This window comes from Gobius niger (genome assembly GCF_951799975.1).
Source record: "Gobius niger genome assembly, chromosome: 9".
Classification (NCBI taxonomy): Eukaryota; Metazoa; Chordata; class Actinopteri; order Gobiiformes; family Gobiidae; genus Gobius; species Gobius niger.
Window position 1 is genome coordinate 31482800 of NC_136860.1, and position 16782 is coordinate 31499581.

Consider the following 16782-nt stretch of genomic DNA (forward strand, 5'->3'; position numbering starts at 1 on the left):
GTTCATTCGGGCGCGTTGTGGAAGGAGACGGCGCCGGGGACCAATCTCTCGACTAATTACAGGAATCGTGTCTGGGGTTATCGGGGATCTGACACCAGCGATAAAGTTTAGCAAACGCTCAATCGGAAATGTCCACGGAGCTTCGGGCCAAGGGCGAGTGCGGCGCGTGAGTCCTTTGTGCAATCACGGTCCCTTACAGCTTGTATTCTTGATTTTTCATGAGCGTTCAGTAAGTTATACAGAGAAATTGCTGCATGTCATGGGGGAAATGTTGGAGATACTTGACTGTGATACTATGGTCCACATTAGGGGGAAAACTGATGATTCTGCAGCTTTTGTAGCTTTCTCTAAAATGGAGTTAAAGAAATCGCCTCATCTTCACTTTAAAGGAATAGGCCACCGATTTAAAATACTGAGATATGTTCTTACCTAACCTTAGCCGAGTTAATATATATCCGTCTGGTCTTTGTCCGTGCGCTCTGTCACGCAAACGGAGCACATACGCAGCCTCTCCCACATGTCACATAGCTCCGAAAAAGCTCATGATAGAAGCTACCAAGCTCTTCCACGTGTTCCCTATTTAAATAAAGTTACGTGAAGTGTTTTCAAGCGAAGTATATTTACACAGAAATGTAACATGTTGATTTTTTAAGCAGATAAAAAGGGGGACTATATTGTGAGGCGTAATGATACGAGGAGCACGAGCTATATGACATGTGGGAGAAACTGCGTATGTGCTCCGTTTGCGTGACAGAGCGCACGGACAAAGACCAGACGGGTATATATTAACTCGGCTAAGGTTAGGTAAGGACATATCTCAGTTTGTAAAAACGGTGGCCTATTCCTTTAAGGTGTCTTTCATATTTAGACTGATTGAAATTTTCCTTGTGGCTTGATATGGGAATTGTTTTTTCTCACATTGGGGTACAACAGCTTTATTTAATCTTACTTGCCATCCCCCCGTGATCATAGGGCTATAGCGATAGGTTTAGGGTCAGGGGTTAGGGTTCTGATTAGGGTTAGGAACGGCAAATGTGATGCAAGTTGTGTTTCACTCACACAGAGCTTAGTTTTAGAAACTAGAAGGTCTTGGTTTTCAAATAAGATCCAACACTGGCATAGAGGATGTAAGCTCTCCTGTCAATACGCTTTGAGATTTGGATATGCATAATTGCTAATCTGACTCTAACTCTAAACCTAACCCTAAACTGGAAGATAACAGGTTAAGGCAGACAGCTCAAGAACCGGAGACGGCTCAACGGGCACTGTTGCTTCATTGGATGGATGGATAAATACAGCAGGTAAGTTTCTTAAAGGAACAGGCCACCGTTTTTCCATACGTTCATATGTTTTACCTGAGCTTAGACGAGTTGATGTGTGCTGGCTGTCTAGTCTTTGTGTGTGTGCTCAGTCACACACAAAGACCAAGGATGTTCTCAGCATTTGGCCTCTCCCAATGTATTCCTATAGCTCCAAACAGGGGGAAGTTAGAAGCGAACAAGCTCTTCCACGGGCACAAAGACCAGATCATCAACTCGTCTAAGCTCAAGTAAGAACATATCTCAGTATGGAAAAACGGTGACTTGTTCCATTAAAGAGGGCTTGCAGATATTTGGTAATAATCTCAAACGCATTTTTGTCACTGTCTTACACTTTGTTGGTTAGACAATACAATATTGATCTAAAACAGCTGAAACAACTTAGTTTCACTTCCTGATTTCCAAGCGACCTTAGCGTACTCCCCTCCCACACCCCTCCTCTTGCTCTCCTTTGCTGTGCAGCTGTTTCAATAGAAGAGATTAAAACATTGTTCCACGCGGCTGTACTGAGGCAAGTTTTTCTTGTTACTTTGCCGTGACAGGATTAAGCTTAGCAAGAGATGGAGAAGTTCCTGGTTTACGTATGACCTCAGGAGCAGCTTTTTGGGAGCTGCCACAGCAATAAATACCAATGGAAGATATTCAAAGATTACTCAAAGCTGTGCGAGTGGGTCGAAACACATCTCCAGGTAGGTCGATTTTGCATATCACTCCTTTAACCTTAACACACTAACTGCACAAGTGGGCTCTTCCTGTGTGGAGTTTGCCCCCTCCATGTCTGGATGCGTTTTCCTCCAGGAGCTCTGTTTTCCCCCCCAATCAACCCAAAACATGCACAATGGGTTAATCCTCCAACTATGACGGTGACTCTTGCTCCTCAGTGACTTTTTACCCAAACATTTCCTCCCCCCCTCTCCGTCTTGTGGTCTGTGTCTATTCTGAGCCCGGGGAAAGGTGTAAAACTGCAGCATGTAGAGGACATTTAAATGATTTTCCATTGAGTTGTTTTCGGAGCAACAGTAAAGCGGGCGAGCGCTCAGCAGACCGTTAAAGCACAAGGACGAGTTTATGCATGTTTTTTTTTTTTACTTTTTAGCATCTCATCAGAACGCGCTGGTGTGGATCACGGCGGCCCCCAGCAACGTTACAGCTGTGCAAACGATCGCGACTATCTTTCAAACTGCACGGAAACTTCAGAACCTTTCTTTCCTCTCAAAGTTATGCATTTTTCAGAGCGGGACTGTATATTCTTCGAGGGTGAACTTTAGTTTCAATCAAAAAGCCAGCACATGTTTCCGAAATAACCCTGCATATACAAACACGTATAATTGCGTGTGAGAGTGTGATGATACTATATAAAAGTCAGGCAAAAGGAGTCCCAGTCCAGATCATTACTGCCGTCTTTTGTCCAGTCGAGCGGCGAACAGCAGACTTCATCTTTGACCTTTGAGGAAAAGGTTGAGTGTCTGAGCGCAGTGTGAGACGCTGCGGTTTTTTAAAACTAACTTCAGTGAACGTGTCCAAGCACAAAGACCAGCATTAGTCATGTTCACATCAGCCACTGTGGATACGATCGGCTCCGTTGTTTAACTATGGTGGTAACTATGGAGTTTTCACACTACATATTAAGTATTGATTTAACCTCCCACAATAACCAAAGGCATTTTCTTGGCACAACCCAAATCTAAAAGCTTTTCAGCTGAAGAGTTTACAGCGTTTATGTCACATTTTGCAGCATTTTTGTCCCTTTTTTATTGCCTTTATTATTGTGTTGCTGTTGCTTTTCCAGCACATTTTTTTGTTGTGGTTTCATGGCTTTTTTTTGCTGCGGTTTTGTTGCTTTTTTATGCATTCCTGGCGCGTTTTCGTCAGGCTTTCCTTGGGTTTTTTGCTGCTTTTTTTGTTGCTTTTCCAACATGTCATATCATTTTTGTTGCTTTTTCTGGTAACACTTTGTTTTAGGGTACCGTTGATACATTGTACCTAACTGCATTTAGTACAACGTAATGAGCTCCGAAACAATGTGTAATAACTTGTACCTATGGGTTAGATACACAATAGGATAATATGTATTTGTAGTTTGTAGTTACGTAAAGTAATAAGACATAACTCTAACCCTAACCTTAACCCTAACCCCTAACCCTAAGGGTCTCGTGTCCTATTACATTATGTATCTACAAAGTAATAATACAATTTATTCCATTGTGTATCTAAACCATAGGTACAAGTTGTTACAGATTGTTACAGAGCTCATTACAATGTACTAAATGTAGTTAGGTACAATGTATCAAGGTAGTGTAAAATTTAGTAATACCCTTTTTTGTCATGTCTTTGTTGCTTTTTTCTTGCTTTTTCGTTTACAGCCTATAGGCCAGTAAAGTGCCTCATTTCAAAACCAAGACCTTGTCATTAGTGAAAATATGTGTAAGATCTGTGTGAGTGGTGGATGGCAGGTAAAGTGACTAAACTGCAAACTCCCATCCCTGATTATACAGTAAGTGACTCATACACTGCCTGACCAAGCTTTGATTACAACACACATTCACTGTTGCATCGTTTCAATAAGCCTCTGCGATGTCAAGAGATCCAGTGTTGCATTAAACATGCCTGAAGTGTTGCCTTGGCACATTCACATATTTTTGAGTAATCTGTAAAAACTCTGATGGCAGCCCTTTTAGGGTTAGGTTTGCCTGAGTCCTCCTAGGAACGCCTCCACCTCCTGGAGACGCCTCCGAGCTTTCGTCACCAGCCGAGTAACCAACCACTGCTCCTCAGCAGAACCCCGGAAAGAGTCAGAGGTTCTTAAAGAGACAGAGGCCTATTTCAAGACATTCACTACAGCCATTTTGAGAGAGACATTTTATACAAGGCAGTTATTCTAATTTACTGCATTTACAGACCAACAGAAGGTTTCGTCATCATTGTAGTGTGATATAGACTGGTGCTATGTGAAAAAAACATAATACCCCCTCTTTACTGTTTCACCAACATCTTGTGTCGATGATGGCAGAGTGTGACCACTGCGCAAAGCCTTCTCCAGCACATCCCAAAGATTCTCAATGGGGTTAAGATCTGGACTCTGTGGTTTCCGATCCATCTCCTGCTCCTGAACCACTGTTTCACAAGGCGAGCCCAATGAATCCTGGTATTGTCATCTTGGAATATGTCATCAGGGAAGAAGAAATCCATTGGTTGAATAACCTGGTCATTCAGGATGTTCAGCTGATCTCATTCTTTGGGTTTATAGTGTTAGTTAAATCCATATGGCGACTTTCTTTTGGGAGGCAGTGTACTTCTTGTATAGTCTTTGTAAATCTGGACCTTGTACTTTAAAAGCAAAATATCTGAAAATGGTATAGGGGTGCACAATATAAAAACATAAAAAAAACACTGCCATGAATAATCAGATAATATATATATACGTATAGTTAGTTTTAGATTGTGTGAGCAAAAACTGTGTAAATTTCCGTCGGATGGAAGTGATTTTGTGAAGCATTGTGGCTTTAATAACTTGGCGATATATTCACCCATAGTCATATCTTAAGAGCCAATGTTCAAAAATGTATACCTGGTGATTATAACATGCAGCACTGTCTGAAACCAAGATAATCAAAAGGCTCAGACTAAACCGTCTCCTCCACTAGTACAATTCCTCAAAGGCTCAATTAGAGGTTCAAACATGCATTTCTTTTAAAGGGAGTTTCCTGAGTTTCCCGGGAGGTGAATCTGTCCATCTTTTATCAAATATTTCTGTTTCCAGCCGTTGCGCTCACTGAAGTTTACTTGGAGAGCCGTGTTACTTTTTATTGCAACATGAGTCTTTTGCTCAAACATCAAGTGGAGGAAACACGGGCCGGAGCGGGCTGTCCACAGACTCTCCTGGAAAACCCACCGTGTTTGATGCTGCTGTTGTGTCCTTGGGTAAGGCGCTTCATTCATCCAGCCTGACATGTGTTTTTGTTGGTAGACTGTCAATGTTTTTTTTTTCTGGCCCAACACGACCCATGAAAAATTTGTCTCGATTTGCCGACCCGACTGGAGCACGTCATGCGAGTTTACTGGAGAAATGCCGCTTGTTTTGTTTTGTTCCTGACAGAAACTTTCACCACGTCATGGACAACTCTTTCTCTCAAACTAAACAGGAGTTTGGAACGAAAGTGCAAATGTGCAGTCCATAAAACTGCACATTCAACAAAACAGAGCCTACTTTGAGGGGCTTTTATGGAGAAGAGTGCACTTTATGTTGGAAAATGTATGGAAACAAATAGGCCTGTTCGACTTTCTAACCCGACCCACCCACACCCAAAGTCGACCCGTGCATCACAGAGACACGGCACTAGTATGATATGGGAATAAACAGGTATTTTGAGACTGATGCTAAAGAGGACACCTCAGTCGATGATGATGACTGTAAATCTCTTCTGCACAATCGCAAGACCCTGAACGAATGAGAGCCTACGCAAACTCATAAACACATGCTGTCAGTCTCATACCTAATACTTCATGTTTTGTTTCATAACATCCATAAAATTCCTCTTTCACATGGATCTCCAGCCAGAAGCTCTGCAGGTCCTTTCCAAGTGTCTCCTGCATGCGGGTCATTCTGAGCCAAATCACCCAAATTCACAGAATCTTCCCAGATGACCCTCTCATCATTGATCTCTCATTAAACTTTTTTTTTTTTTTTTTAGTTCCTCCACATGTGCAATTCAAAATGTTTTAACCACTAAATCATTTGAGCTGGATAAAAAAAATTCTGGCAACAGACTGACTGATATGGCGTCTATCTGTGAAAAAGGGCCTCAGTAGTTACTACGTGGTCAAGTCCTGCATAGACGAGAGGGCCATTTTTGAGCTTTTCTGAGATGGACCCATCTTAATGAAGCTATAACTCAAAGACCCTTTATACGATCGACAGCCTGCTTCTACTGTCGCAAGGCCATATCATAATAAACTAAAATCTAGAATATGAAGATGATCACTCTATACACTTTTCTTTTGTAGAGCCCCTGACATTTTGGGAAAAGAAATCCGAAATTCAAAAATGGCAATTTTTAGCAGCCCATGAATCCAAAACTTTTCAGTCTAGAACATTTTTGATGGTTGTTTCTGGGACTATGTTTAGTAGACATGTCACAGACCAAAGTTTAGCCCTATACATGTTTCCATGGCTGAGCTACAGCTCTTTAAAAGTGCACACAAATGAAAAAAGCACCCGGGAGCAGAAAAGGTGGTTACAACAGGTGGTTTTGTAAATTGTCAAAAAAAAATATATATATTGGGAGTTAGAGGAAATCACTTTGCATGTTTTCATTACACGAGTGGAGGAACTAAAAAAAAAAGTTTCATCCAAATCTGAGAGGGTCACCTGGGTGAAACCACATGGAATGACCCATGCACAAACGCTTTCAAATCCATCATATCCTTAGACATAGATACTTTAAAGGGACTGGATGTCATTTAATACTCACTACTGCCACCTCAGGTCTTACACGTAACTGCAGCTTCTATATTGAGCTCGTGCATGACGGCACTTCAGACCCGAAGTAACAGCTTTTTGAGTGACAGCGCAGGATTTTAGAGGCAGGTCTGAAAGGTCTGAGCTCATTCTACATTAGGAACTTGCTGGAACATGTAGGCGGAGGATAATACATAATTTTTAAACGCCTTACAGTCCCTTTAAAGGAATAGGCCACCGTTTTTACATACTGAGATATGTTCAGTATGGTCTTTGTCCGTGCGCTCTGTCACGCAAACGGAGCACATACGCAGCCTCTCCCACATGTCACATAGCTCCAAAAAAGCTCACGATAGAAGCTACCAAGCTCTTCCACGTGTTGCCTATTTAAATAAAGTTACGTGAAGTAATGTAATGTAATGTAACATGTTGATTTTATAAGCAGATAAAAAGGGGTACTATGTTGTGAGGCGTAATGATACGAGGGGCACAATGTCTGCGCAGTAACTCCTAAAGACTTCCCCCGCTCACTTCCGTCAATAACCTTTAGGAGTTACTGCGCGGACGTTTTGCTCCTCGTATCATTACGCCTCACAATATAGTGCCCCTTTTTATCTGCTTATAAAATCGACATGTTACATTTCTGTGTAAATATACTTCGCATGAAAACACTTCACGTAACTTTATTTAAATAGGGAACACGTGGAAGAGCTTGGTAGCTTCTATCGTGAGCTTTTTTGGAGCTATATGACATGTGGGAGAGGCTGCGTATGTGCTCCGTTTGCGTGACAGAGCGCACGGACAAAGACCAGACGGGGATATATTAACTCGTCTAAGGTTAGGTAAGAACATATCTCAGTATGTAAAAACGGTGGCCTATTCCTTTGAAGGACTACAACATCAGTGTATTCAACGTTAATTAAAAGAAACATCGTTGTTGTTTCCTTCACATCAATATCTAGTTTGACATTCTCAGTATTGTGACAACTGGGTACTCCCACTGTAAAACATAGGCTCCATCTGGTTTAATAATCTGGAGGGCTGTCCCATTCTTAGTTCTATCCTCGTCTTGAACAAAGCGAACATAAACAATTACCGTAAAGTATGCCGTACAGTGCGCAGAGCGGCTGTAACTAGAGCCAATTCTTTCAGTAATGATCAAACTGCAGTAGTTGGTTATGGAGGGCGGTTCAGCCTCGTTTCTCTGACAACAGCACCTTCATTATAATGCCAATGATCAAAGCGTTAACACCGGGCCCAAGGAAGGTCTCATAAACAAACTGCTAAATGAACCGAGCGGGGTTGATCAAAGAGCGGCCAGGGAGGAAAAAAAATGTGACAGGAAAAAATGATGGAAAACAAGAGCTGCTGGTCATGGCGGTAGACCTGAAGGTAATGTTGGAATGTAGCGACTCGCTTCTATCATACACTTTCAGAAGAGTGTAGAAGTATGAATAATAACTACATTGAAGTTAACCTCTCAACCATTTGCTCCAGTTCGGCTTTACCCAAATCTAAAAGCTTTGCGACTGGAGATTAAAGCCCTATAGGCAAAAGGAACGCCTCACTTGGAAGCCACAATCAGTACAAACTAATGGTATGGTATGTTTTTTATTTAAACAGGGACAGTGCACAATTTAACATTGACCAAAAGGAAAGATGCATTGTGCCAGGTTATAGCAAAGATGCTAATTTCCACCTGTCGTCCCTGGGCAGGTTGATGTTACAAAAACTGATTTTAAATGTAGATGAAGAATACTTGACCATGGATTTATACGTTTTGACATCATTAAAAACATACATTTAATTTAAACAAGATCGGAACATTAGAACATTTTCTGGGTGAACGTTCGCTCCTTCATGGCTTCGTTACTGGTCATGAGCAAGTTTGTTTTTCGAGAAGCCATTTTTTAGTCAACTGCGCAAATCTTTTGATTGTCGTACTTGCAATAATCTCTGTTGGCGTGAGTTCCACTGACCCGATCACAGAGAAGCAGATTTAGCGAAGGCAGTTTTACATTTTGGGACGCTGCATTCTCCTCCAGAAGTGGATCGAGTAGTTCGAGTCATTTTATCAGTACATAGAGTTACACATTTTCTCAGGGGAGGTGCAGTGACTCCATGGATAATTTTACAAAGTAAGCAAACATTAGAGTAGAATATTAGGTTTTAAAAATTCAGAATTCCATACTTATTTAGTATTTGACAATGGTGATAGCGCCTGGGTTTCTTATCATGGATCTTGAGTGCATATTTATGTAATGATTCAAGAGGCCCCAGAACCGTTTTACAGCCCTGTGACCAACTCGATATACAATACATAAAGTGTGACAAGATCATCGAGTTCAGGCGCAAATGGGACGCCTCTGTGGTAAGGGACCCACGTATGTATCTAAAGTTGGACGAGTTAAATTTTAAAGAATTTCGAAGTTTTTTTACATGATTGGGTTGGGTCCAGGGGTTACGCCTAAGTAGGTGAATTCATCAACATTTTTTGATCTAAAGGGATCTTTTTCGTCACGTTGTTCCCCTGTTGTTGCTTTTTTTCCAGCGCATACTTGCCAATTTTTCATCGCATATCTGTCAATTATTTGTCAATTATTTGTCAATTATTTGTCGCTCTTTGGTTGCGTTTTTACTCTCATTTTTCGTCTAGTTTGTGTGGCTTTTGGGGTCATGTTATTGTCACTCCTCTGTTGCATTTTCATCCTTGTTTTTGTGGCTTTTTGTCACATTTTTGTTGCTCTTTTGTTGCATTTTCATCCTCATTTTTGTCTCGTCTTTGTCTCGTTTTTGTCTCCACTTTGTTCCTCATTTGTGGCTTTTTTGCCGTTGCTGTTTTGATGCTTTTTTCAAGAAGCCTTTAGATTTGGGTCATGCCAAACTGGAGCCTATAAGTATTCCTTTGATACTTTTTAAATCTAAATTACATTCTAAAGTGGGTGCTTTTACACTTAGAATATTCATCTTATATTTAATACATTACTAGCTGTACTTTTACCTTTCTAAACAATGTAGGAACCAAAATGGAGACTCCTCATAGAATCATCCCCCGCTCAGCCCCTGCACAAGCCTCACTCATGCAGCTCTGGGTACAGCGAGTACAGAGAAAGAAAGTTCTGGTCGGGATGAGCTCGCCGCGGCGCTTCACGGTTGAGCGCGGGCCAATTTGTGCAGCGCGGCGGGCGCGGCGTCCGCAGACTCCGATGACATTTTAGTTAGAGCTGGATTATAAGGCTCTGCTTCAAATCTGTCACAATTAGTGCAGGAGGAAAGAGGCTAACGCCGGTCTGATGAACCACACGGGCCGCCACGCCTAATACGGAGACAACGAGCCGCCGATTTAACGCGGAGGGTCACGGGCTTCTGTTTTAACTCTGCAAAGACTAAGTTACATTAGAATAAATCTCTGTCTTGATCAGGACCTGTCGTCTTCTGTCCTTGGTTTCAAGAGAGGGTTTTTATGGGGATCTTTCTGTCTTTTTGCCTTGAGTTTCTGTCCTCAAAGTCGTTCCCATAAGAGAAAAGAAAAATATATGAGGCCCATCCATAATCAAAGGTGTGGTTATTTTGTATTTGCAGATTTGTCTCCATGGCGATCCATCCTCCCTCTACAATGTTTTAGTATCTGTTTATTGCATTTCAGAGGCAACTAAAGCCGCCTGCTTCTTCTGAAAGTTCAAACTTCACTGTGATTGCTCAAAGGGGGGATTATGCAAAATCAACTTTATGGAGCTTTTTACCAAGTTACAGTGTTGTTCACTCATCATTAACATTACTGTGTTTCAACTCACCTATGCATCTTTGAGTATTCTTTGAAACTCATTCACCACAACTGCCTCTAAAATCCTGCACTGTCACTCAAAAAGGTGTTCATTCGGGTCTGAAGTGCCGTCATGCACGAGCTTAATATAGAAGCTGCAGTGACGCGTAAGACCTGAGGTGGCAGCAGTGAGTATAAAATGACTAACTTGCATCTAGCCTCTTTAAACATTATCAGCTCTCACGGGTCAAACTAAAAACATTATTAACCCCATCGTGAGCTAAACAATGTTCCCCAGAGAGGGATGTAGCCGATGCCGGTCTCGCTGTGGTGCGGCTCGGCACTCGCTCGGCCATAACTGCGTTAACGCCACCAAAACAAAAGCACGTGTTTGAGTCTGGTTGGAGGAAAAAGGCTGTTGTAACATCGCGATTGGCCATGGGTGTTTCTCCACCCCATGTACTTCCCTCTTAAATGCGCTATGTTTGGGAGCTGCAAGATCTCAAAGTGCCTTCCTACTTAGAGCCAAATGTTACGCTATAGTCTGCGTTTATAAACACAAGGCCCCCTGAGTGTTTCTTGAGAGCTGAGTCTCCATTGTGACATCAGTAAATTTCTATCTTATCTTTAAAAAAAAAAACTCATAGACAATAGCTTCACTACAGCCACACAAGCTCCACGGACTACTTTATTCCCATTTTTCTTCTTTATTGAAACAGCTGCGCAGCAAAGAGGAGCAAGAGGAATGGGATGAAAAACAGGAAGTGAAACTACTGGATATGTTGTTTCCGCAGTTATAGAGCTATAATGTATTTTTCTTCACGATTTGTGTCTATTGTCAAATGCTCGGCCATAAATCCTGGCCAAGACTAAATGTAGGATTAGTGAACTGTGCATGTTTTACAGTATAGTTCATGAAGTTAGATCCAGGCTTCTCTCCAAAAGATGTATTTTGCCTAAAGTATTAGTTATTTGCACTACAATAAATACAGTATGGTAATATTTCCCTGTTTCCCCCCATTGTTGATAACCTTATAGATTTAATTTTATAGATTAAGTTTGTTATTTTTATAGTTCAAGCCAAAAGTGAGCTAAGCATCCAAACAGCCTGTAAACACCCTCACAGCCCTGATACTTCTCTCTGCTCTTGGCTTTTCAAGTTGGTAACCTTTAGAAGTGTGTCCTCTCATGTAAAATTCAGGCGTCCCTCCCGGCGGTCCGATCCTGTCAGCCTCAGAGTGTCTGTACGTGTTTGTATGTGTTACAGCATGCAGAGCCGCGATCGCACTAACCTGGGAGTGCGGGGCGGGCGCCATCTTGACTCGCTGCTGGAAGAGGACGCTCAGGATGCGATTCTGCTGCTCCAAGTCAAAGACGCGGGTCCTCAGCTTCACGCACTCCTCCTTCAGGTCCTGAGGGAAAACACAAACAGATTTGACTGAGTAACATACATATATAACATAATTGTCCTGTCCTGTTGTATGTGACACATCATATCGAGATCCCAGTAATTCTAGAGCTATAGTCCTCACAGTCGTCTACATCTGGCGAGTGTGACGGCTCTCTGGATGGAGAGTGATATGTTCATGTCTGTCAAAAATGTAAGTCCCAGGTGTCCTGTTTTAAAGGGGGGGTATTATGCAAAATCGACTTTTTCAAGCTTTACATCATGTTATTATGTCATTCCCTCATTAAAAACATGCCTGAAGTGTTGCCTTGACACATTCACGTATTTTTGAGTAATCTGTAAAAACTCTGATGGCGGCCATTTTAGGGATAGGTTTGCCTGAGTCCTCCTAGGAACGCCCCCACCTCCTGGAGACGCCTCCGAGCTTTCGTCACCAGCCGAGTAACCAACCACTGCTCCTCAGCAGAACCCCCTCCCCACTGATGCCACAGACAGCGTGTGGAGGGGGCGTGTCTGAAAGGGTCAGAGGTTCTTAAAGAGACAGAGGCCTATTTCAAGACATTCCCTACAGCCATTTTGAGAGAGCAATTTTATACAAGGCAGTTATTTTAATTTACTGTATTTACAGACCAACAGAAGGTTTGGTCATCATTGTAGTGTGATATAGACTGGTGCTATGTGATTGAAAAAAGCATAATACCCCCTCTTTAACTTCAGCTGTATGAATTTGATACTGATACCAATAGTAGTCAGGTTCACTATGTCATTTCGCCGGAGTTTTGTGGAGAGTATCAAAACAATTTATATTTTTTAAACTTTATTAAATAAGCAATGAGAAAAACAATGTCTCCATTTGCAAAAAAAAAAAAAAAAGTCAATGAAACCCTTGTCATATGTTTCATCAAGTTACCATAGCGATGACCGGAATTTCCCATTTACTCTAATGGAAAAATGGTAGGCTTACACCTGTGGTTCCCAAAGTGGGAAAGCTTGTCCACAAAAGTACATTGAAAAAAATATATATTTTGAGAGGAAAAATACATTTATCTGAACAAATGTATCAGTTTAAACCAGTATTTAGCCTACAGTCATAGCTAGATGTAATTTTAGCTGTAAAAAATAAGAAATTCCTTTGAATGGAGTACATTTTTATGATTTGGAGGGCCCCGAGAGATTCTTGGATCTCTCGCGGTGTCCTGGACTTTGGGAATGGCTGGCTTATACTCTAAGGTTTCCAAAAATATATAGTTTTCAAACTGTCCACAAAAATCCCACAGCAGTGGAAATCTAAACCTAGTGAACCGGATTATGAGTTTTACGAAAAAAATAAATGCTGTGAAACAAAATCTCATATTAACCTGCTTGAACTGAACGGAAAAGTATTAGTGTTGGGCAGTTAGTAAATAAGTAATTAATCCACTACCCTAATTAGATTACTTTTACGTTACACCGTAATGCGTTAAAATTGCAAAACAGGTTATTAGATTCTAGCTATACTTTATCAAGAAACTATCGGCTACTTTTTTGTACTGGGACGTAAAGCTGCAAAACAAATACAGCATGGGGTCAGAAGGGGTAAAAGTCAGTGTTTTCTGGCTGGAAATACTTATTTATTTAGTCAAAAGCAAAGAATACTGTGGTCTGTTGACAGTTATGTCCAGAAAACTCCATGTCGAACTTATTACAACTCTTAAGGGCAGAAGCTTTTTCTGACTAAACATACTTGCACTACTAAATAAACCACTAAACTAAACCAAACTAAACTAAATTAAACTTTATTCTTTTGGAAAACTTTTGAAATATAATAATCTAAGAAGGAACTAGACTACTTGTAGAAAGAGCAAACATTGATTATTTTTTTTAGAGAATAATCTGCCCAACACTGAAAAGTGGTCTATATTAAACCATTAACCAACCACCAACAAAAAAACATCATCTTTTTTTTAAACCTTCAATACCCCTCAAACCCAGGACGTTGATGTGAAGCAAAAAAACTGGCCACACTTTTAATCCAGCCTTAACAGTTATTAGCACCTGAATGGTCGTACATGCTAATTGTAAAACTATAAGCGAAGTATACCTTCTGTGTGAGGAGAGCCTGCACCACCTGGTTGGCCACCTGAAAACATAAAAGCAGAGGTTAGTGATACTCACACACTTTGCATTTAAGTCTGAATCATACCGCTGTAATGAAAAGCAAATGGTTGACGGTGGATTAGATAAGATCTGAGAGCAGAATTGGGCAAAATTAGTGTTTCAAAGAGAAATGGAACTGTACATGAAAAGCACTAATGTGGAGGAGCTCTTGACTCTCCGACCTCCCGCGGTGCAGCAAAAAGCAGCTTTAATGAGAGAAAAGTTGCTCGTGCCTCTGTAGACCTCACTAAAACCATACGCTAGAACAGAGAAGGGAGCGGCTGGACCAAGGTCATGTCCCGACGCTGCAGTCCGGGCCATTAAACCTTCGATGCAGTCAATTCAAAGTCAAAAGGCTAAAAACACATCCACTGCCTATAACATTTGTTGTAATAGTTAGAAGATTTGCGGATTTACACGTTTTCGCCAAACACATAAAGATTTGAATTTTGGACTTTCAAATTGTCCCACAGGCAATGAATGTGAGAGTGAACTGATGTGTATTTTACAACAAAAAGAAATTGATTAGTACTATATTAAAAATTAAGCTTGAAGGCAAAACTTATCTAGCGTAAATCAGAGAAATCAGGAAAAACTAAACATTGCACTGGAAAAAAACATGGTTCAAATTCTTAAAGGAACAGGCCACCATTTTTACATACTGAGATATGTTCTTGCCTGAGCTAGACGAGTTGATGCGTACTTGTCTGGTCTTTTTGCGTGCCCTCAGTCACGCAAAAAGGACCAAAGATGTTGTTAGCATTTGGCCTCTCCCAATGTATTCCTATAGCTCCAAATAGGGTGAAGTTAGAAGCGACCAAGTTCTTCCACGGGCACAAAGACCAGACAGTCACGCATCAACTCGTCTAAGCTCAGGTAAGAACATATCTTACATAGCATGTAAAACGGTGGCCTGTTCCTTTAAAGGCTGTGTTGTTAACTATAAGAAACATAGTTTATTTGTAGGGCTGGGTCGATACACTTTGTCACGATCCGATACGTATTGCAATACTCAGTATTGTGACTGGTTAAGGCCATAATATAAAGAGTTACAGTAGTCCAGCCGTGACTTTATGAGCCCATGGACCACTCAATGAAGAACCAGAGATCAAGCCTTTGCCAATGTGACCACAACACTGGGGGTGACATTGCTCCGCCATTGCTGTAGTACCTACATAGCCGATAGCCCCCATTGGAATACATTGCACTTTAGACACGTTAAAACAACCTTAGAGCCTGGTGCCCAATTTTTGGGAACGTTCTACAGCTAGATATTGCTCCTGTGATAAGGCTAGGTTAGCTAGAATTAAAGGGATCATGCTGGTTTTCGTAAGAAACATTTTAGAAATCTCATGTATTAATGAGGTCCGGACTGTTTGCATTAGAGCTGCGCGGCTATGACCGAACTACACGTCACGCAAGGGCCGAGTCTACAGAGAAGATCCCGCTCTTATGCTCTTTTTAGGAACATGCTTCGTCAGAGCTGTGGAGGAGAATTCTGTAAATCTACCATGATTTTCCCCTCAAACGTGGTCACTGTGGCAAACGGGGAGGAGTGAGGAGGAGTTGTCTATTAATTTTTACAGTCTATGGCCTTTGCTGTTTCCGGGCCTAAACTCTGGAACTGCCTGACCCTGGAAATCAGAATGGCCTCCTCTGTTGACAATTTCAAGTCATTGTTGAAAACACTGGCCTTTAGTTCAAGATGAGCAAGGCATTTTGAATGTGTTGCAGTTTTTATTTTTTGTACATTGCTGCAGTACTCCCCTCCTGGAACCGCCACCTTAATGTGGTGGAGGGGTTTGAGCACCGAATGATCCTGGAGCTCTGTTGTCGGGGGCCTCGTGCCCCTGGTAGGGTCTCCCGGGGCAAACTGGTCCGAGGTGATGGATGGATGGATGGATGGATGGATGGATGGATGGATGGATGGATGGATGGATGGATGGATGGATGGATGGATGGATGGATGGATGGATGGATGGATGGATGGATGTTGCAGTAATTGTTTTTTGTGTCCCTGTATTTTTGTTCTGAATATGGAAAGCACTTTCAGGCAGTACTCTGTTTATAAAATGTACTATATAAATACCTTGATCTTGACCTTTATGTATTGCAATACAGTAAGTATTATATTTACACAGTCATTTGTTCAAACGTTATACACAGAATGGCATTTGACATTTATTGAAGTGTTAAGACTGAAAAGGGCTTTTAACACAATTAAATATAACAAAGTGCTATGTAAATGTCACTGAGAAAAATAAAGTAAAGCAAGCTAAAAAGGCCTCCAAACACAAAGCATAAAAACAGAGGCCTCATGTATAGCTTAATTTCAACCAAAAGCTAAAAAAGCTTCTGATTTTTTTAAAAGCTTCAAGAAACAAAACTTTGAGGAATAGCATCTGCACATTGTGGCTGGATGGGCAAAAATGTCACCTTAAAGCAGAACTAAGTAACTTGTTTACCTTCAAAAATCCTTTTCGTTGTCCCTCTGGGGGTAATACTAGTGTTAATGGAATGATTGGAGGGTCTTTCACCCACCCTGGTGTCTCTGGCCAGAAAGCCACACTTGCAACGTGACTGCCACCGGACCGGAGCCACCAATACACACTAATGGAATCACGAAGAAGAAGCTAACAGGCTAACGGGCAAAGCTAACTGCGGGCTAGCGTATCTTTAAACAGTATTAACAGCCAAA

General features: G+C 41.4%; 1 protein-coding gene across 3 annotated transcripts in view; it reads right to left on the bottom strand.

Moving 5' to 3' along the window:
* The window catches only part of LOC306968088 (uncharacterized protein), a 73249-nt gene that overhangs the window by 37127 nt on the left and 19340 nt on the right, over window positions 1-16782 (bottom strand). For all 3 annotated transcript variants that reach the window (XM_079563355.1, XM_079563356.1, XM_079563357.1), the window contains exons 5-6: window positions 14029-14067; window positions 11833-11952 (exon numbers count right to left, since the gene is read on the bottom strand). In XM_079563355.1, the coding sequence (XP_079419481.1) occupies window positions 11833-11952; window positions 14029-14067 (159 nt within the window). The remainder of the gene's footprint in view (window positions 1-11832; window positions 11953-14028; window positions 14068-16782) is intronic.